This window comes from Ipomoea triloba, chromosome 7 (assembly GCF_003576645.1).
Source record: "Ipomoea triloba cultivar NCNSP0323 chromosome 7, ASM357664v1".
Classification (NCBI taxonomy): Eukaryota; Viridiplantae; Streptophyta; class Magnoliopsida; order Solanales; family Convolvulaceae; genus Ipomoea; species Ipomoea triloba.
Window position 1 is genome coordinate 26,953,333 of NC_044922.1, and position 20,739 is coordinate 26,974,071.

Here is a 20,739-nt window from a genome sequence, read left to right on the forward strand (position 1 = left end):
TAAACATGAAAGGTAATCATTCAAACGTACCATGGAAGTTAAATTTTGAATAGAGTTACAGAGACTTAAATTTTTGACCGGAGAATAATTTTTATTTTATTTTATTTTGTATTTTTATTATTCATTGCTCAATTTCACTCCGCTAAAAAAATGAATCTACTTATTAATTGTTGGGCGACTGCTACGTTTCGATGGTAGGATACCAGACTCGACTCTTCAACCCGTAGTTGTGCCCACCCAACAATCCTCTTCCAACATATGTTGCGAGAACCTGGTATCAATTGTCAGGGTTAAACGCTTACTACTATAAAAAAAAAAAAAAAAACTATAGGTAGTAGCCATAACACAACTTTATTTCCTTATACTTGATAGCAGCCAGATCCACGTTTCGAAGGAAGAATATTGGACCCGGTTATCCAAACCACCACCCAATAGATATTTTAGCAATATATATATATGTGTGTGTGTGTGTTTTATACAAAAAGAAATAGAAAATAATATGTTTAAATTATGAATGATAATCAATTAATGTTACTTTGATGAACCTGTAATATTGTTTTAATGGACATGTGCACATGTTTGATCTAACAAAAGATTTAAATAACATGATATTAGATTTGGCTCTTTGAGTGGTGGCCCAACACTTTCAATCGAACAGTGGCACGTCTTAAAGAAAAAAAAATTAAAGTTGTTTAAGAAACCAACCAGTTTTAGACTTTATTTTGTATTAAGGTTGGAAAGGTACAATATTTTTTTTTGATATCAGGAAAGGTACAATATTAGCTGTAGTACATAATTCGCTGTAAATATAATACTGAACATTTTTGGAAAGGTACAATATTAGCTGTAGTACATAATTCGCTCTAAATATAAATACTGTACATTTTTAGAACGGTACAATATTAGCTGTAGTACATAATTCCTTCTAAGTATAATAGTATAATAAACTGTACATTTTTTTTAAAAAACATAATACTGTACATTTTAGGAAAATGAAAAACGAACTCCCAGGCGTACTTTTTATTTATTTATTTATTTATTATAAGTATCTTTATTTTATTAGTGATGGTAAACTTAATGAGAATGGACGCAAGTCATTAAGCTTTATTTCACTAGTTTGGATAAGAAAGATCACCTAACTAAAACTTTGTCCGAACAAGATGCTACTTGGGTGCGGGATGATGCATGTCTGTTCCTGCAAATCCGTAATTCTATAGATGAGGGGATTGTTGGGTTCATTAGTCATTGTACTTCTGTTAAAGAATTGATGGATTATTTGGAATACTTGTACCAAACCATGCAATACTCCCATGATACCAAACATGCAATTGTCAAAGGAGGGGGAGTTGTTTGAAGATCCTGAGAGATCGATATAGGAGACTAGTTGGGAAGCTAAACTACTTGACAATAACTCGTCCAGATATTGCTTACACAGTGAGCGTTCTGAGCCAATATATGGTGTCTCCAACTGTTGATCACTAGGCAGCTGTAGAGCACATCTTGAGTTATTTGAAGGGAGCTCCAGGGCATGGACTGTTGTATAAAAATCATGGTCACACTAAGATTGAGTGTTTTACTATGCTGATTGGGTAGGATCTAAAGAGGGTCGTAGATCAACAACCGGATATTGTGTTTTCAATTCTTTGGAGGTAATCTGGTTTCAAGGAAGAGCTAGTAAGAAACAAAACGTGGTTTCTCATTCGAGTGAAGAGTCAGAATATAGGGCGATGACACAATCAACATGTGAAGTGATGTGGATAAACAACCTTTTGAATGAGGCTGGTTTCAAAGCTCCGATTCTTGCAAAGTTATGGTGTGATAATCAAGCTACTCTCCATATTGCATCAAACTCGGTGTTTCATGAACGAACCAAGCACATAGAGATTGACTGCCATTTTGTTCGTGAGAAAATACAACAAGGGTTAATCTCCACTGGATTTGTGAAAACCGAAGAACAACTCGGAGACCTATTCACAAAGGCCCTAACTGGGACACGAGTTATTTGTGTAACAAATTGGGCATGATCAATACCTATGGTCCAACTTGAGGGGAAGTGTTATAGAATACTTCTCATATATAGAATATTGCATATTAGGAATCTTGGAGCCTAGGGTTTTAAGTGGGAGATATATGGAAACTTGTTTCCATACCATATGCATGCCTTCTAGCTTATATTTATAGGATGTTGTATCATCCTCTAAGGTGTGAGACAGAGAGAGCAGCTACAGTTCAAGGTATTCCTTTTAAAACATTACAACAAGTAGCAAAGGAAGTATTTTGGAGCTTATTGGATTAATTTTGGAAGCTAAGGAACCCACGGAAGGTAGGATAGGAGCAACGGAACATGAACCGGACGAAAAGCAAAGGAAGAAGCTGCCACACGGCCACTCACATGGCCATGAGGCCACTAAAGCCCAAACAAACCCGCGACGACCTCACGACCAGGCTCACGACCGTGAGGTCTGCACATATTTCTTTTTAAGCAGCGGTTTTCTGCAACTTTAGGGATTCCGGACCCTAGTTTTGCTTGGTTTATTTTTCCTTTTCTCGTTAGATTTTCCTAGCATAGTTTAGCCTAGTTTTACATAGATTGCTTTAATTTCAAGTTTGGATTGCGGATTGGATTGCGGATTGTAGTTGGATTTCTTCTTCTTCATTAGTAAAGCTTTCTCTTTCCCTTATTGATCTTCTTCTTAGATTTCTTGCAATGTTTATAGTGATTCATTATAGCTTTGCTTTGTTTACTATTATGTTGCGTGATTATCAAATCGTCGTTATTCCCTCACTAATTTCGTCATCAAATCAACGCCAATAGGAAAATAGTGGCAGATTGTTTTTGTTTAGGCGATGAAAATTTCCCTTGCTAAAGTTAGCGACGGAAAAAAAAAAATTGCGTCGCTAAGCTTTAGCGACGCGCTTTTTAGCGATAGACCATTTCCGTCGCTAATCACATTAACAACGGATTTCCCTTATTTAATGACGGAATCGGTCCGTTGTTATTTTTGTGTTTTTTTGTATTGATTAATATATAATAATTTTTTATACTCATAAAATGTATTACTATATTTTAATTAAAAAATATTTTAATAAAAAAAACTATTTAATATTCATTCTGTTCCATTATTATTATTATTATATTATTATTATTATTATTACTATAAGAATCATCGTTAATTAAATCCGACACTTATAATAAGTGCAAATTATTACTATGGATCAAGATTGACATTGCATTTTGAACTTTGATAAAAAATAATATTCAAATTATGTACTTAATTGCAATTAACATATTATGTATTTTCAATTAATATATTATGTAACTGAAATTACTTAATCTATATGTTATTGTAATAGGTATACAATTTATTAACTGAAAATAGTCAAAATACATACTGTAATATATTACTCAGAAAGACATAACATAATCTGCTTAGGATCCACCATAGGTATAATGAACCGGCCTGGTCCACAATATACTAAAATAGGAGGTCCTTTGTTTAGGGAAAAAATGGAAGTAGACGAAGCAATTGATATTGCCATTATTTCTCAGCTCTCATCCATTTATTATTCTTCTTTTTTATACAGATTCTCCCTGCCCCCAGATCCTACAACAGAATCCACTTTTTTTCTCTTTGTGTCTCTATAGGGTTGATTAGAATGGGAAGGTCACCGTGCTGTGAAAAAGTAGGGTTGAAGAAAGGACCATGGACACCTGATGAAGACAAGCAGTTGTTGGCTTACATTGAGCAGTACGGCCATGGAAGCTGGCGAGCTTTGCCTGCAAAAGCTGGTATTCTATACAGTCTTTCTTATAGCTTTTCTGGTTAGTTAGGGTTTGCATTAACTTTTTTTGGAAATGTTCGTTTAGGGCTGCAAAGATGTGGGAAGAGCTGCAGGCTGAGATGGAGTAACTACTTGAGACCTGGCATTAAAAGAGGAAACTTTAGTCTGCAGGAAGAACAATCCATCATTCAGCTCCATGCTCTTCTTGGAAATAGGTAGCTAATCATATTCAAACTCTACTTTTTATGTTGTTTATAGCTAATCAGCTCAAACAAAAAAAGTTTAGGCAGCTCTCATTGGAAACTTGGAACCTTGTGGTTAATTATTAAGTCATAACAACAGACAAATTTGGCTGGGTTATTCTTTTAATTTCAAACTTGCAGAGTATGTGTATTGGGTAAATCTATTTTGTAATTATAATCAATAAAAAATCACAATGAGATAAATTAACTTAGATTCTATAGTTGACCTACTCAAACAGTCAAACCAATAAATTCAATAGATCGCTTCTACTAGAGTCAAACTTGAAACTAGTTACCAAGAACAGAACAATTTGGTTGGATTGCCCTATTGACATATTCAAACTCCACTTTTGAAATCATGTAAAATTGATATTAGTGTTGGTTTACTAATGGGCAGTGTAGCAAAAATCTTGCATAATCGGCGGCTAAGCACTAAGCGTTCTGCGAGCGCCTAGTGTATCATTAATTCATCATAATCGGTGGTTTAGGCGGTCAGCTGACTAGGCCGCTTAAGCGCACTACCTAGGCGCTAACTGCCTAGGTCTACCAGACCATTTTTCCAATCATGCTAATGGGAGAAATTCTTGATTTTTGTTGAGTACAGATGGTCAGCCATTGCATCTCACCTGCCAAAGAGAACAGATAATGAGATAAAGAACTATTGGAATACCCATTTGAAGAAGAAACTTAGTAAGATGGGCATTGATCCAATGACGCATAGGCCAAAGATTAACTCCTCCTTCGGCTCAGCCGCCAATCTCAGCCACCTGGCTCAGTGGGAAACCGCCCGGCTCGAAGCCGAAGCTCGCCTCGTCCGCCCCTCTAAGTTCATCGCTTCCTCTCTTATCTCACCTCACCACAAGCCGCCGCCGCCGCCGCTAAAAGTCCCGCCGTGTCTCGACATGCTAAAAGCTTGGCAAGAAACATGGACCAAACCGCCGAGGACGAGGGTTTCATCCAATCTAGACGGCGGCGCGTTTGTCTCAAACGCAACTCCACATCAATTTCCGACAACCTTAAACTTTTCCGACCAAAAGTTAACAACCTTAAACTTTTCCAACCAAAACTTAACAACCTTAAACTTTTCCGACCAAAACTTATGTTTCATGGGAACTCCATACGTACACGAGTCCAATATAGGAAACCCTAACCCCACCGGCAACGACATAATCCCGCACGTTGCCATGGATCCCTTATCGGAGCTTCCAACCTTCATTCATGGGTTCTCGGAGCTTTCACCGGAAACCCTCACAGGATATTTTGCCGACGACAATGTCGTCGGAAACTACGGCACGGCAGACTTGGAAGACAACAGCCGTTACTGGAATAGCATCCTTAATAATCTGGTGGCGTCTCCGGTGGGTTCGCCGGTTTTCTAGCTAATTAATTATCACTTATAAGTATCTTTAATTAATTAATTATGATTATTAGTGGCCTTTAATAATAATAATAATCACTAAGGATTAATAATATCAGTTTGTGCCAAAGATCTTGTGGTTTAGTCGCACCCAGTTGCACTCCCACATGGGAGGGATGGGTTCGAACCTTAGTGGAGGCAATATTGGCTCTTCGTGCTTTGGTTGAGAAAAGTAGCTAAGAACAGATACTATATTATAATAGAGACAATAGTGTTAAAAGAAATAATGTCAGTTTGTACGTTCTAAGACAATTAGGTTATGATTGCTACTGCATGCGATCTACCTCAATTTGTGGCTGAGTGTTCTTCTGATCATTAATTCTTGTTGGGACCATTTTATTTGTATGTTTAAAATCCTTAGATAAATAAAAATATCTTTCAAATATGTGATCTACATTGGTGTTTCAGTTCCCGTTTGAATTGAGCTGCCACCTTCCAATAAAAAATTTAAAAAATAAAATAAAAATTCATGCATCCCCAACAATGACACAGATGATAGTATATCAAAAAATAAACATGATATATGTCAGGGATACAATCCACGGTATAATGATTGTTAGATATGATGTTAATAAGAAAGTAAATCGTGACCTTCAAATACGAGAATTATGGTCTACCCACTCGTCTCTTCTTTCAAAGTTAAACTCATACTTTGATGTTAACTACTAGCTTTTTCATTTCAGTTAATAACCTTCCATTTATATGATTTGTTTTTCCATTTTATGGATCTGTTAATATTTATGAAATGTGCACAATCATAACTCAATCTGCAATGACAGATTAAAAATTTAAAGATAAATAAATTAATTCGTACATGTTGTTACCGTTGCAGTAAAAATTATAAATATTAATAAAAATATTTACTGAAAAGCTTGTCAAGTAGTGAAGTATACAAAAAATTGAATCAATAATAAAGGTGATAGGTCTCAAAGCTCCAAGCGAGTCCGTGTAGAACAAGATGTACATTTTTTTTTGGTGAGAGAAAGGGATCCTAGGGATCCCGAGAACTAGTGCCACCTACTATAGGTAACACCCCGCGCATCACGGGTCAAGAGAACATTCATCCCTTCCAGAGGATGATCCAAAATCATCGTGCCTCATGTAGAGATCTGCCCAAGATTTGCTAGGAAGTCAGCACATCGATTCCCTTCCCGGAAAACATGCAAGATCTTGAACTCCTGAAAAGACCGAATCAACCATGTGCAATCGGCAATAAGAGTGGAGTCATAGGGACCCATTCTCGAATCATTAGCAAGGACCTGCACCAACGCTTCAGAGTCATAACAAGATAACATTGCCATTTCTTTTCCATAATCAGGTAAGAACCATTCTCCGGGTGAAAATTTGTGGGCAAATCCAAACCATGATCTAATAGATCTAACGGTTGAAAATAAACAAAATTTTGTAATATTTGTGAAAAATGATCCGATCATTTTAAAAATTTGTAATATTTATGAAAATGACTCCGCTCATTTTTACATAATTTTCCATCTATCAGATCTTGCCAATCAATGGATTGAATTTGTCCACAAACATAAGGGTGGTTCTCATATGGTTAGGAATATTCTATATATAATACGGAGTAATATAATATTTCATTTGTCCAATTTTATCCGTCATGGTTACTATATATTAGTCAAACTAATTATATATTCTTTACTTATTTTCATTAATATTTTCTTGCAATTTTTAATTTTGAATTTTTGTGTTTAGTTTTTTTTTTTTTTTTTTTTTGAGAACAATTTTTGTGTTTAGTAATAGAATTTGAATATTTTGTGTTTAGCCATTGACATTAATCTGTTGTTGTTGTTGTTTCTTTTTTTTTTTAATGATAATTATGAATCTCATTAATTAATTGTTTATCAATTCCAAAATATAAATGGTGGAGGTTTATACTTAAAAACGTGACCACTGTTTTCTATGTAAGAAAACGTTTGAATTAGTAAACCAAAAAGTCCAAGTTTGGAATCAAACGAAGTGTTTTTGGTCATTAGGGTGACTTTGGAAATTATGAAATTAATTTCTAGAAAATATTTTTTGCAAAATGAGTCATTTTTTAGAAAATATTTTCTTTGATGTATTTGGTTTATTTTCTGAAAAATGTGTAAAATTATATAATTTTACATTTTAATTATTTTATTTAAAATATAAAAAATTTTATAATAATATTTATAATAATTTTATTTATTAAAAAATTTTTAAAAGCATGGTTTCCGGCGGAAATTAGAGTAGATCTGCTCTGGTTTTGGTGGAGACTAGTACATACTGGTCTCCACCGGAAACGATAGCTTTGGCCATTATGGCTGAAACACCACTAAGCTAACTCTGGAAAATGACTTCCGCCAAAATTTGGTGGATGTCATTTTCGAAAAAAAATAGCTTGTTTTTCCACGGTCAGCGAAAATTGTTTCAGTTGACTGCATTTTTCAAGCGTATCCAAACATAAGAAACTCAAAAAATTATTTTTGGAAATCATTTTCTGGGTTTTCAAACACACCCTTAGTCTAAAATAATACAGGTTCTTCCTAAAGTGATGCAAATTTCTATTTTTTGGGGTCTGATTTCATGTTTTCTTGACCAGCTAATTAATGTCACACACCAAGACGAACTCTTCTGGTACACAATTGTTATACCATGGACCAATGTTCATATTGCATTGTGAACCTTAATACATAAATTCGATCTGTACCTTCAGTTAACACATTCTGTACCCACAGTTAATTGTTTCTGTACGTGTAAACAAATAACTTGATAATTGTTGCCACATAATATGATAACTACATGTATAGAAATTGTCAACTACATGTACAAAATGTGTCAACTACAGATACTGAATCTGAAAGTTATTTTTGGACCCGGGTCTACAATGCAAGGTAAACCCTGGTCCATGATATAATTTGCCTCTTGTACATGCTGGATGGTAACCTGTAATTAAGTGAAATTGCATACATTTGGAGTGTTCAGTGATTTAATTACATTTCTTTTAGTTTTTTTTTTCAATGACCTAATTACACTTGTAGAACATTACACTTGTAGATTATGTTCGGTGGTTAAATTTAGACCTTATTCTTAAGTTTTAAGGTAGTTGGATTCTTAATACTATGACTCTGTTTGGCAGAGCTTATTTAGGAGCTTATAGCTTATTTTAAGCTACTAATAAACTATAAGCTTTGTTTGGTAATGTTTCTAAAATAAGCCAGACGCTTAAAATAAGATCTTATTTTTGAATGCTACCTAATGTAACGTTTCAAAATAAGCTAGTAGCTTCCTATTTTTTTTTCCATCTTTAACCTTAATATTTTAAAGAAATGACATCATTTACACTTCTTAATTAAAACGTTTTTGGCTAAATCTTTTTGACTTTTTTTCTTCAATATGTTTAGTTGTAATTTCAATTTGACATTTTTGTTTGAACATTGATTTTTGTATGATTTAATCTTATGAATTATAAACATTTTGTTTTACTTTATATGTTTTCAAATATATGATCTTACTTTATATTTTATTAAAATATATTGATTTCACTATTTTATTTTTAAATATATAAACAAACCTATTTAAATTTAAACTATTTAAATTGTATGAAGATGTCCTTTTTAGTCATTTTACATTTATCAGCTTATCAAAAAGCTAATTTTACCAAACACTTTTAAGCATAACAGCTAGCTTAACAGCTCTTCAAATTTCAGCTTCGAACTTATAACTTTTCAGTTTTCAACTATTTTTCAGCTTTCATCTACATTTTCAGCTAGGTTTGCAAAACATAGCCTATTGATGAATAATCCTAAAACGAGAAAAACATATACTTGGTGTAAATTAATTAATAAGTTGGCAGTTGGGAGTTGGAAAAGTGGGGCTAGATTTGAGTACTAGCTACATCCAGATCAATTACTCCATATGTCCTAAGATGCTAGATTTGAGTAGGGCTAGATTTGTCTTAGGATGCTCCCCAGCCACACTCCCAAAGTAGAAAAATTATACTTTAATTTTTAAATTATAAAATAATATAATTTTAACTTTTGTTTCTATTTAACATAAAATTGTAATATCATTCTTAATTAATCACAGAAGTGATATATTTAGTCTTACTTTGGACAAAATCTTAAGCAATAGTAATATAGTAAGGGAAAATTTAGGCTTGTTTACTAACAGAAAATTGTTTTCTATTTTTTGTTTTCTAATTTTTTAGTTTTCATTCTCTGTTTTTCATTCTCTAGCTATTTTTTGTTTAGAAAACTTGTTTACTAACACTTTTTTTTCAATTTTTTTTTAGATTAACGTTATAAAATTAACATAAGTTTAATTTCTAGTGATTTTTATACCTTATATTTAAAACATTTTAAAATATATTTGGTTTAAGTAGAATAAATATAATTTTTTAAGTCCAATATATGTAAAAAATTTTACATTTGATATCCGAACCAAATTTATTATTGTATATAACATAACTAATAACCTATTAAGTTCACATAAAATTTAGTTTAGATAATATTAACATTTTTTGAGCTAATATTTAAAATATTTTTTTGGATATATTAATTTGAATGACATGTATATAATATATAATTTTTATTTTAAATTCTAATATAATAATATATGTGAAATTTTGATATCCAATATTTGGACCAAACTTGTATCCGATATAACATAATTAAAAATATCTGGAGCAATAACCAATTAAGTTCAATCAAAATATAAAACGTGGTATAGATTTCAAATTTTAATTTTGATAATGTGAATGATATTTTAAGCATAAACAAATAAGTTATGTTTAAATAAGTAATGCAAGTAGAAAAGATATAAGATGATGACAAGTAAAAGATGATAATGATTGTAATCATAGTAATGAATAAATATGTAAGTAGATGATGGTGAGAATGTGGTTATAGTGACATATAGTCTAATAGATGATAGCTGATTCTGTTTTCTATTTAGAAAACAGTTTTTAATAGTGTTTCAGTTTTCTAGAAAACTGAAAAATTGTTTCCTGTTTTCAAAATGGAAAACTGTGCTAGTAAACATAATTTCTGTTTTCTGTTCTCCAATTTTCAAAATTTCCAGAAAACTGGAGAAAATTTTCAGTTAGAAAACAGGCCCTATATTTTCAGTATGATTTTCGTCCTTATTGCTTGTAATTATAATGAGAGATTGTCATTTTAGTTATTCATCTCACATTTTTGACTAGTGCAATACTATCATGATATATAATATAATAAAAAAAAATGGGGAGTATAATGACAACCCTTGGATCAATTAAGGGGTGTTTGGTTCATAGGTTTACACACTAGGAATGAGATTTAAAATCATAATTGTTGTTTTGTTGACAACTTTTTAAAACACATGGAATTTGGTTACCCCTTCAATTAAAAATCGCATTCTCTAATTAAAAACGAGTATCATTTCATCTTATCCCTCCTCATCTGTCAACTCTTGATCTATTGCCTCTTCACTACATCCCTCATATTTTTGTTTTGATTTTTTGTCCATATTAGTGCTTTGAATGTCATAATATTAGGATCAATTGCTTTGATTTTTTATTTTTGAATTTTTAAAATTTTTATTTCCATTACCGGGTCATACATAACCAAACATCAATATAGGTAACCATTCCAATTCCACGTACCCTACAACTGGAATGGCGTGGTGGCGGCTGGAGCGGTGTGGTGAGGCGCTGTAGCGGTGACCGGCGACTGGAGTGGCGTGATGACGACTAGCGACTGATGGAGCGGGCAAAGCTGGAGGTTGGAAGCGAGGTGAGGTGCTGGAGGCTGGAGGCTGCTTCTTTCTTTAATTTAGCCTTATGGCCTGGCCTCCTCTTTTGCAGGCTATTTTTTTTAGCCCTAGCCTGCCCCACCGCAGGGTGGGTGCGGACCAGTTCACGGGTTTCTACTCACTTTGACAGTACCTGTCCTGCGGGTTTCAGCCCACTTTGACAGTACTAAGCATATGATGAATTCGCTATTTTCCATAAGTCAACTCTTTTCCATGAGTTTGTGTGAATAGATTTGTGTCATTAAAAGCTAGAGATCAATGGTCTAAAAAGAAGATTTCAGGAAAAAGCGGTTACTTATTGATTGAAATTTTCGTAACTCAAAATCTGCACCACGCATGGGATTAACTTTCCCACCTCTTAATTGTCGAGAAAGTTCTCACTTTCCTTGAAATCAAGGAAAATAAAGTTATTCTTGTACGTTTCTTAATTGTTAAATTTAATTTTTTGTGTTTAATAGTATATACTTTTAATGTCGTTTTTAAATATATAATTTTTATATATACTAATGCTAAATTTAATACTATAAAAATCATCGTTAACTGAATCCCGACACCTTTAATAAGTGCAAATTATTACCACGGATTAGGGTCGACATTACATTTTGAACTTTAGCCTAAAATGACATTCAAATTATGTACTTGCAATTAACATATTATGTAATTTCAATTAATATATTATGTAACTAAAGTTACATAATATATACGTAATTGTAATAGGTATACAATTTATCATCTAAAAATACATATATTGAACCGGCCTGGTCCACAATATAACTATTGCTAAAAAAAAATTCAAAAAAAAAAAAATAATAAACTATTGCTAAAATAGGAGGTCCGTATTTAGCAGGAAAGCCAATCATATTGCTAAAATAGGAGGTCCACCATGATAGTACAACAAGGAAGTAGACGTAGCATTTGATATTGTCATTATTTCTCAGCTCTCATCTATTTATTCTTCTTCTTTTTTTTTTCTTTTTTCTTTTTTTTTTATACAGTTAGATTCTCCTTGCCCCCGAATCCTACAACATAATCCACATTTATCTCTCTCTGTCTCTATAGGGTTGAACAGAATGGAAAGTTCACCGTGCTGTGAAAAGGTAGGGTTGAAGAAAGGGCCATGGACACCTGAGGAAGACAAGCAGTTGTTGGCTTACATTGAGCAGTACGGCCATGGAAGCTGGCAAGCTTTGCCTGAAAAAGCTGGTATTCTATACAGTCTTTCTTTTAGCTTTCTGGTTAGTTATGGTTTGCATTGACTTTTTTTGGAAATGTTTGTTTAGGGCTGCAAAGATGTGGGAAGAGCTGCAGACTAAGATGGACTAACTACTTGAGACCTGACATTAAAAGAGGAAACTTTAGTCTGCAGGAAGAACAATCCGTCATTCAGCTCCATGCTTTTCTTGGAAATAGGTAACTAATCATATTCAAACTCTACTTTTTTAGATAAGGTGAAAAATTCGTAGTCACTATTTGAGGGTGTGTACTTGCGAGGGTGGATCCAGGAATTCTTTTGAGTGGGGACAAGTTAATTAAGATGAAATCAAAGATATATACGAATAAATATTTTTTAAAAAAATTTAAAATTTGATATGAATCAAAAGTACAAATATATTCTCTTACCCTTGTCAAGGGTAAAAAAAATAAAAATAAATAAAAGGATTCAAACAATAAATATGCAATCTAACTATCAACTTAGCCTTTTAGTTGAGATGAAGCACATGCTTCAATTAGGAGTTTGAATTGAGGTTTGATTTGATCCTAGGACATATGGCACTTGGTACCTACCACCATCTTATGATCATAAATGATAAATGATCACAAAGATGTAAATCGGCCTATGTTGTTTATAGCTAATCGACTCAAATAAAAAAGGTTTAGGTTACTCTACTCATTGGAAACTTGGAATCTTGTGGCTATTATACTGTCATAACAACCAAACCAATTTGGATGGGTTGTCCCTTTAATTTTAAACTCTGCTTATTTTGAGTAACGAAAGAAACTCGCAGTGACTTTCCGAGTGTGTACTAAGTAAATCTGCTTTGTGATTAGAATCGATAAAGGGCCACAATAACATAAATCATCTTAGACTCTATAGTTGAACTACTCAAACAGTCAAACCAATAAACTCAATAGGTCGCTTCTACCATAATCAAGTTTGAAACTAGTTATCAAGAACCGAACAATTTGGATGGATTCTACTGACGTATACAAACTCGATTTGAAATCATGTAAAACTGATATTAGTGTTTATTTACTAATGGACAGTGTTGCAAAAATCTTGCCTAATCGGTGTCTAGGCACTAAGCGCCGTACAACCGCCTAGCGCATCACTATAATCAGTGGTCTAGGCGATCCGCCGACTAGGCTGCATAGGCGCTGACCGTCTAGGCCTACTAGGTGTCGACTATGTTTTTAAAGCACCGATTAGGCCGCCTATTTGGCTGCTTAGCGATTATTCTATTTTATAAAAATGAGTTATTTCAATCAAAATGACATCTTTCAACCATGCTAATGGTAGAAATTCTTGATTTTTGTGGAGTACAGATGGTCAGCCATTGCTTCTCACCTGCCAAAGAGAACAGATAATGAGATAAAGAACTATTGGAATACTCATTTGAAGAAGAAACTAAGTAAGATGGGCATTGATCCAATGACGCATAGGCCAAAGATAAACTCCTCCTTCGGCTCAGCCGCCAATCTCAACCACATGGCTCAGTGGGAAACCGCCCGGCTCGAAGCCGAAGCTCGCCACTCAAAGTTCATCAGCTCAGCTCAAAACTCCTCCTTCCGCCTGCCCACCAATAATCCACCGCCGCCGCCCAAAGTCCCGCCGACTCTCGACGTGCTAAAAGCTTGGCAAGAAACGTGGACCAAACCGCCAAGGACGAGGGTTTTATCCAATGTAGATGGCGGCGCGTTTGTCCCAAACGCAACTCCACATCAATCTCCGACAACCTTAAACTTTTCCGACCAAAACTTATGTTACATGGAAACTCCATACGTACACGAGTCCAATATAGGAAACCCTAACCCCACCCGCGACGACATAATCCCTCACGTTGCCATGGATCCCTTATCGGAGCTTCCAACCTTCATTCATGGATTCCCGGAGCTTTCACCGGAAACCCTCACAGGATATTTGGACGACGACAATGTCGTCGGAAACTACGGCACGGCCAACGTGGAAGACAACAGCCATTACTGGAACAGCATCGATCCTTAATAATCAATCTGGTGGCGTCTCCGGTGGGTTCGCCGGTTTTCTTGCTAATTAATTACTCCGTATCACTTATAAGTATCCTTAATTTATTAATTAGGATTATTAGTGGCCTTTAATAATAGTAATAATCATTTAGGAATTAGGATTAATAATGTTGTTTGTACGTTCGGAGACAATAAGGTTATGATTGCTACTGCATGCGATCTACCTGAATTTGTGGTAGAGTGTTCTTCTGAGTTCTGATCATTAATTCTTGTTGGGTCCATTTTATTTGTTTGTTTAAAATCCTTAGATAAATAAAAATATCATTTAAAAAAATATCTTTCAAATATGTGATCTGTTAGATAAATGTCACTTTCATTAGGAAAGTGGATCCACCAGCAGAAAACATGGATCCACTATCCCCTTAAAATCAGGGATTCATTATCTCATTATTAAGATATTGAATCCCACTATGATTTCTGAAAGGTCATTATAATGAAATGCCATTTTTCTGTTCATAAGTGGTGCAAACAGTTAAACAGTAGGAAATAATTGGAATAGTGCATTGATGGACTGCATCTATAAAAAGGCTCTATAATCCTCTCACTGCACAATATATTAAGACTCATACACCATCTAAGAGGGTTGTGAAAGTGAGAGATTAAAAAAAAAAAAAAAAACTCTTTTGCAGCAGTTCAGGCATCAACAAACAATTAACTATGGCTGGAGGTTAGATCCTATATGCTTCCTATTTATTCTTACAGTTGGTATCAGAGCCAATAAAACCTCTGCTTGGTTGATTTGTTTGTATGTATATATGCCTAAGATATAGATATATTGAATTTACAGTGTATGCATATATATAATTTTTGACTTTATATATATATATATACAAAATTCTTCAAAGGTTTTATTTGGAATATGGCATGAATTTCTTTGAAATAAAATCATAAAACAAACCTCTACTGTCGTTCGTATTTGCTCCTATTTGGTCTCCGATTTGTCGCTCTCCGTTGACCGGTGACGGAGATGGTGACGTCGACGACTGGAGCGGTGGGCGGCAGGTGGTGTTGAGGTGAGATGACTGCGACGAGATTGAGTATTAAACATTGCTTCCATCTCTTTTGGTTGCTTCTGTGTCTCTCTCACTGTCTGGCTGCGCAAGATGAAGAATAAGAGCAGCTAGGTTTGGATTTGGATGGTTTGAACAAAATATATGGCTAATTAAAGAATCTGATGGAAAGGGATTGAAAGGATGGGTTATGTTTGGCCCATTTTGGCTAAGGGTTTCTTTTAAAATTAATTGGGCTTATTTGAGTTATTTGGATTAAATTCAAATTCAAGGCCTATTTAATTTTAAAGCTTTTGGGCCTATCCATTAAGAAAATTTCTCTTCATCATATTAGGCTTTCATATATCCTGATTTGTTCAAGCTAATCTCTCATTAATTTAAATCATTATTCAATTTGTAGCAAATATTAAGATCTACATTTGCCATTTGAATTTTGATTTAATATTAAGGTGTACATTAAATTGTTTAAGTATTGCAATTTAATTGTGAAGTATGAGTTTGTTAATATGCATAATTTGAGCATGCTTTGTATATTTATTGCAATAATTATTTGATTGTTATAATTATATATTTAGAAAAGCATGTTCTTTAAGGATGAATTTAGAGCCTTGTAGGTTTGAATTAAATGTTTATTATGCATGGTATAGTGCCTTTTAGGTGAATTAGTGCCTTTTAAGGATAGATTAGGCATATTATCGATCTTCAATTGTGTCTAATTATTGGCACATTAAAGAATCCTAAAAGGATAGTATACCCTATTTAAAGCCTTAACTGTAAGTGAATTTACATTCATATAGGACTTCCAAACTATTGTACATTGAATGTGAGAATGCATGAACCAGGGAAAGTTCTTGGGGAGGAACACAAGTTCTATGGCCTGGCTTAAAACGCCTTGCTGGCTGAAATTGCCATAGTGCCTTCAGCCATATTGCTACTAGTCCCCTTGCGACCCTACTCTGTCTAAGGAGTTGGTTTTTAAAGGAGCCTTAGCACCTACCAACTTTCCTGGGAGTATACTTGGGAATTGTTTATCATATGTCAGTACAATTTGTTTGTTAGGCTTTAAATAAATCTATGCCGATGTGATAATACGATTTTAGTTAATTAAGGAGTAGCCACAGCATCTTTAATTTAATTGAGATTGTATATTAAGTTTTAATAAATCACATAAAGTTTAGGCATAAATTGCGATCAATCATACGTAATATAATAAAATTTCGCCCACAGGCAATTTTGTTACATTTGTATGATTAATTGGAATAAAATACTGAGCTGTGATCATAATTTCGCCCACAGGCAATTATGTATCGGCATACAGTTTGGTAGTTTTGTTATTATGTGTGGAAAATCAAACTATAATCGTACCCATTCCGTTTCCACCATTAAGTTTTGATAGATTCATTATGCGTAAAAATTTAGCCCACAGGTAATTTTTATGGCATTCGAGTCTATCTTATGCATCATTTACATTGGTAATGTATGCAATTCGGTTCTATGTGTGCCTCAAAACTGATATGAACCTTTTGGTCTTTACAGCATCTCAACCCGTTACTCATACTGATTTGACCATTCAAATTCCCCAACTCTGTAGTGACAACTATAAGATTTGGAAAGAAAGGATTCTCTTGAATTTAGGGTGGAAAGAGTTGGACTATGCTGTCAATAACAATAAACCACAAATCCCTACAAATTCAAGTACACCTGATGAAATTGCACTATATGAGCGATGGGAGAGATCCAATCGGCTCAGTGTAATTTTGATCAAGTCTAATGTTTCGGATTCAGTTCGTGGTATTGTTGACGCATATACAGATGTCAAGCCCTTGCTTGAGGCCCTTGACGCTCAATATGCCAGCTCAGTGAAGTCTTTAACTAGCACCCTTATTATGAAATTTTCTTCCCTTCGTTTAAAACACTGTTAAGGGTGTACGTGAGTACATTATGAAGTTTCAGGATATAACAAACCAACTGAAAAAACTCGGGGTAGTTTTGCCGGATACCTTTGTGGTACATCATGTGTTAAATACACTTCCACATCATTATGAGCCATTTAAAATCTCTTATAACACGCATAAGGAAAATTGGTCTATCGTTGATTTAATGACCATGTGTGTTGAAGAGGAGGAAAGGCTTTCAATGGAAATGGGTGAAAGTGTTATGCTTTCCATACCGCAAGGAAAGGGCAAATCTCGTAGTACCACTAAGGCTAAGGGAAAAAGCCAACCTCAAGCTGACATAAAGAAGATGCAAAGGTGTTTTTTCTGTAAAAAGAAAGGACACTTTAAGATAGATTGCGTCAAATTCAAGAAATGGCTTGAGAACAAAGGTAATCTATCCTCATTTGTATGTTATGAATCTAATATGTCTGAAGTTAACACTAATACTTGGTGGATTGATTCTGGATCAACAATCCATATTGCAAATTCCTTACAGGGACTTCAAGCCTTAAGGAAACCAGTGGGAAGTGAGCAGACTATCTTATCCGGAAACAAGATGGGCTCACAAGTTGAAGCAATAGGAACATGTAAAATAATATTAAGTAGTGGCTTTGTTTTTATTTTAGAAAAGACCTTTTATGTACCAAGTTTCTCACGAAACTTGATTTCTGTTTCAAGGCTTGTACCATTAGGATTTTCATTTAAGTTTCAAGACAAGTCTGTTGTGATTTTTAATAAATCAACTTGTGTTGGAAATGGTACTTTGTCTGATGGTCTTTATCGCATTAATCTACAAAGCAATTCTACATATAATTCTTTACATGTTCATACTGGCACTAAAAGACCAAGTATTAATGAGAATTCCTATATGTTATGGCATCGGAGATTAGGTCACATCTCTATTGAAAGAATTAAGAAATTAGTAAATGATGGGGTACTTAGTACTCTTGATTATACTGATTTTGAGACTTGTATAGATTGCATTAAGGGAAAGCAAACAAACAAGTCTAAGAAAGGTGCCACAAGGAGTTCTACCATATTAGAAATCATACATACTGATATATGTTGTCCGGATATGGACATGATAGGCCAAAAATATTTTATCACCTTTATTGATGATTATTCACGGTTTACATATATGTATTTGCTTTCTAATAAGTATGAAGCATTGGATGCCTTCAAAACGTTTAAGGCTGAAGTTGAGAACCAATGTGGAAAGCGAATACAAATAGTAAGATCAGATAGAGGTGGTGAATATTATGGTAGATACACTGAAAATGGACAAACACCTGGTCTTTTTGCTAAGTTTCTTCAAGAACATGGGATTGTCGCCCAATACACCATGCCTGGTTCTCCGGACCAAAATGGTATTGCTGAAAGAAGAAACCGAACACTTCTTGACATGGTCAGAAGTATGCTTAGCAACTCAAAACTTCCTAAGTTCTTGTGGATTGAAGCACTGAAAACGGCTACGTATATATTAAACCGTGTTCCAACTAAGGCTGTCCCAAAGACACCTTTTGAATTGTTCAAAGGTTGGAAACCGAGTTTGCAACATATGCGTGTTTGGGGATGTCCGTCTGAAGTGCGTATATATAACCCACAAGAAAAGAAGTTAGACTCGAGAACTATAAGTGGTTTCTTTGTAGGATACGCACAGTCCTCAAAGGGTTACAGATTTTACTGTCCATCTCATTCTACTAGGTTTGTGGAATCAAGAAATGCCAAATTTCTTGAAGATGATTTGATTAGTGGGAGGGATCATGCCAAATTTCTTGAAGATGATTTGATTAGTGGGAGGGATCGGTTCAAGGATTTAATTCCTGATTTGATTAGTGGGAGGGATCGGTTCAAGGATTTAATTCCTACTCAAGAACATAATAGGGATCGGTTCAAGGATTTAATTCCTACTCAAGAACATAATAAACTCCATCCTTCTACATCATTAGATAGGTTGATAATAGATCAAAATACCCCTCAAGATCACACGGGTATTGAACAACCTATTGATGAAATTCCACAAAATGCTGAGATTATTCTAATAGATCAACCAATTCAGGAAATTCCTGAAGAGGAAGTTGAACCATCAACTCTTCAAAGAGAAGGTAGTCCAGCATTAAGAAGATCTACTCGAATTAGAAAATCGGCAATTCCTAGTGATTATATAGTGTATTTACAAGAAAGCAATGTTGGAGAAACAAATGATCCTGAAACCTTTTCACAAGCCATAAGTTGTAAGGAATCTGATTTATGGTATGAAGCCATGAAAGATGAAATGAGTTCCATGCGGAGCAATGATGTTTGGGACCTTGTAGAGTTGCCTAATGATGCCAAGGCTATTGGCTGTAAATGGGTCTATAAAACCAAAAGAGACTCATTAGGCAACATTGAAAGATACAAGGCTAGACTTGTTGCTAAAGGATTCACTCAGCAAGAAGGAATCAATTACACAGAGACATTTTCTCCTGTGTCAAAGAAAGATTCACTTCGTATCATTTTGGCTTTAGTTGCACACTTCAATTTTGAACTGCAACAAATGGATGTGAAAACAACATTCCTTAACGGTGATTTAGAAGAGGAGGTTTATATGAAACAACCTGAAGGTTTCTCTTCTAGTAAAGGTGAGCATTTGGTTTGCAAGCTCAAGAAGTCCATTTACGGATTAAAACAAGCCTCCCGCCAATGGTATATAAAATTTGATGGGATTATTTCTTCATATGGTTTTGTTGAAAGTCCAATAGATAATTGTATATACCAAAAGGTAAATGGGAGTAAAATATGTTTTCTTGTTTTATATGTGGACGACATTTTACTTGCAACAAATAATAAAGGGATGCTACATGAGGTGAAGCAATTTCTTTCTAATAATTTTGATATGAAGGATATGGGCGAGGCATCTTATGTCATTGGCATAAAGATCCATAGAGATAGATCACGTGGTGTTTTGGGTCTATCACAAGAAGCCTATATTAACAAAATTTTAGAAAGATTTCGGATGAAGGATTGCTCACCAAGTGTTGCTCCTATTGCGAAGGGAGATAAGTTGAGTTTGGATCAATGTCCAAAGAATGATTTTGAAAGAGAATCCATGAAGGATATTCCATATGCTTCAGTTGTTGGTAGTCTTGGTTATGTCCAAGTCTGTACCAGACCGGACATTGCCTTTGCTGTGGGAATGCTAGGTCGATATCAAAGTAATCCGGGTTTAGACCACTGGAGAGCTGCAAAGAAGGTTATGCGGTATCTTAAGGGTACCAAAGATCATATGCTCGTGTTTAAGCAGACGGATCTATTGGACGTCATTGGGTATTCTG

The 20,739-nt window shown here is 34.4% G+C and overlaps 2 protein-coding genes across 2 annotated transcripts; both read left to right on the plus strand.

Annotated features, from left to right (window-relative positions):
- The first annotated feature begins 3,657 nt into the window (after nt 1-3,657).
- Nucleotides 3,658-5,404, plus strand: LOC116024437 (transcription factor MYB16-like). The gene is made up of 3 exons (XM_031265329.1): nt 3,658-3,790; nt 3,869-3,998; nt 4,630-5,404. The coding sequence occupies exons 1-3, from the start codon at nt 3,658-3,660 to the stop codon at nt 5,402-5,404; spliced, it is 1,038 nt and encodes a 345-aa protein (XP_031121189.1).
- Nucleotides 5,405-12,284: 6,880 nt separating this feature from the next.
- Nucleotides 12,285-17,410, plus strand: LOC116024438 (transcription factor MYB16-like). The gene is made up of 5 exons (XM_031265331.1): nt 12,285-12,417; nt 12,495-12,624; nt 13,759-13,971; nt 16,286-16,311; nt 17,025-17,410. Exons 1-5 carry the CDS (start codon nt 12,285-12,287, stop codon nt 17,408-17,410), a joined length of 888 nt encoding a protein of 295 aa, XP_031121191.1.
- Nucleotides 17,411-20,739: the final 3,329 nt, after the last annotated feature.

Coding starts and splice junctions, on each gene's coding strand:
- LOC116024437 (XM_031265329.1), top strand. CDS start 3,658: ATGGGAAGGTCACCGTGCTGTGAAAAAGTAGGGTTGAAGAAAGGACCA. Junction 3,791..3,868: donor AGCTTTGCCTGCAAAAGCTG/GTATTCTATACA, acceptor ATGTTCGTTTAG/GGCTGCAAAGATGTGGGAAG. Junction 3,999..4,629: donor CATGCTCTTCTTGGAAATAG/GTAGCTAATCAT, acceptor TGTTGAGTACAG/ATGGTCAGCCATTGCATCTC.
- LOC116024438 (XM_031265331.1), top strand. CDS start 12,285: ATGGAAAGTTCACCGTGCTGTGAAAAGGTAGGGTTGAAGAAAGGGCCA. Junction 12,418..12,494: donor AGCTTTGCCTGAAAAAGCTG/GTATTCTATACA, acceptor ATGTTTGTTTAG/GGCTGCAAAGATGTGGGAAG. Junction 16,312..17,024: donor CAAACTATTGTACATTGAAT/GTGAGAATGCAT, acceptor TGGTCTTTACAG/CATCTCAACCCGTTACTCAT.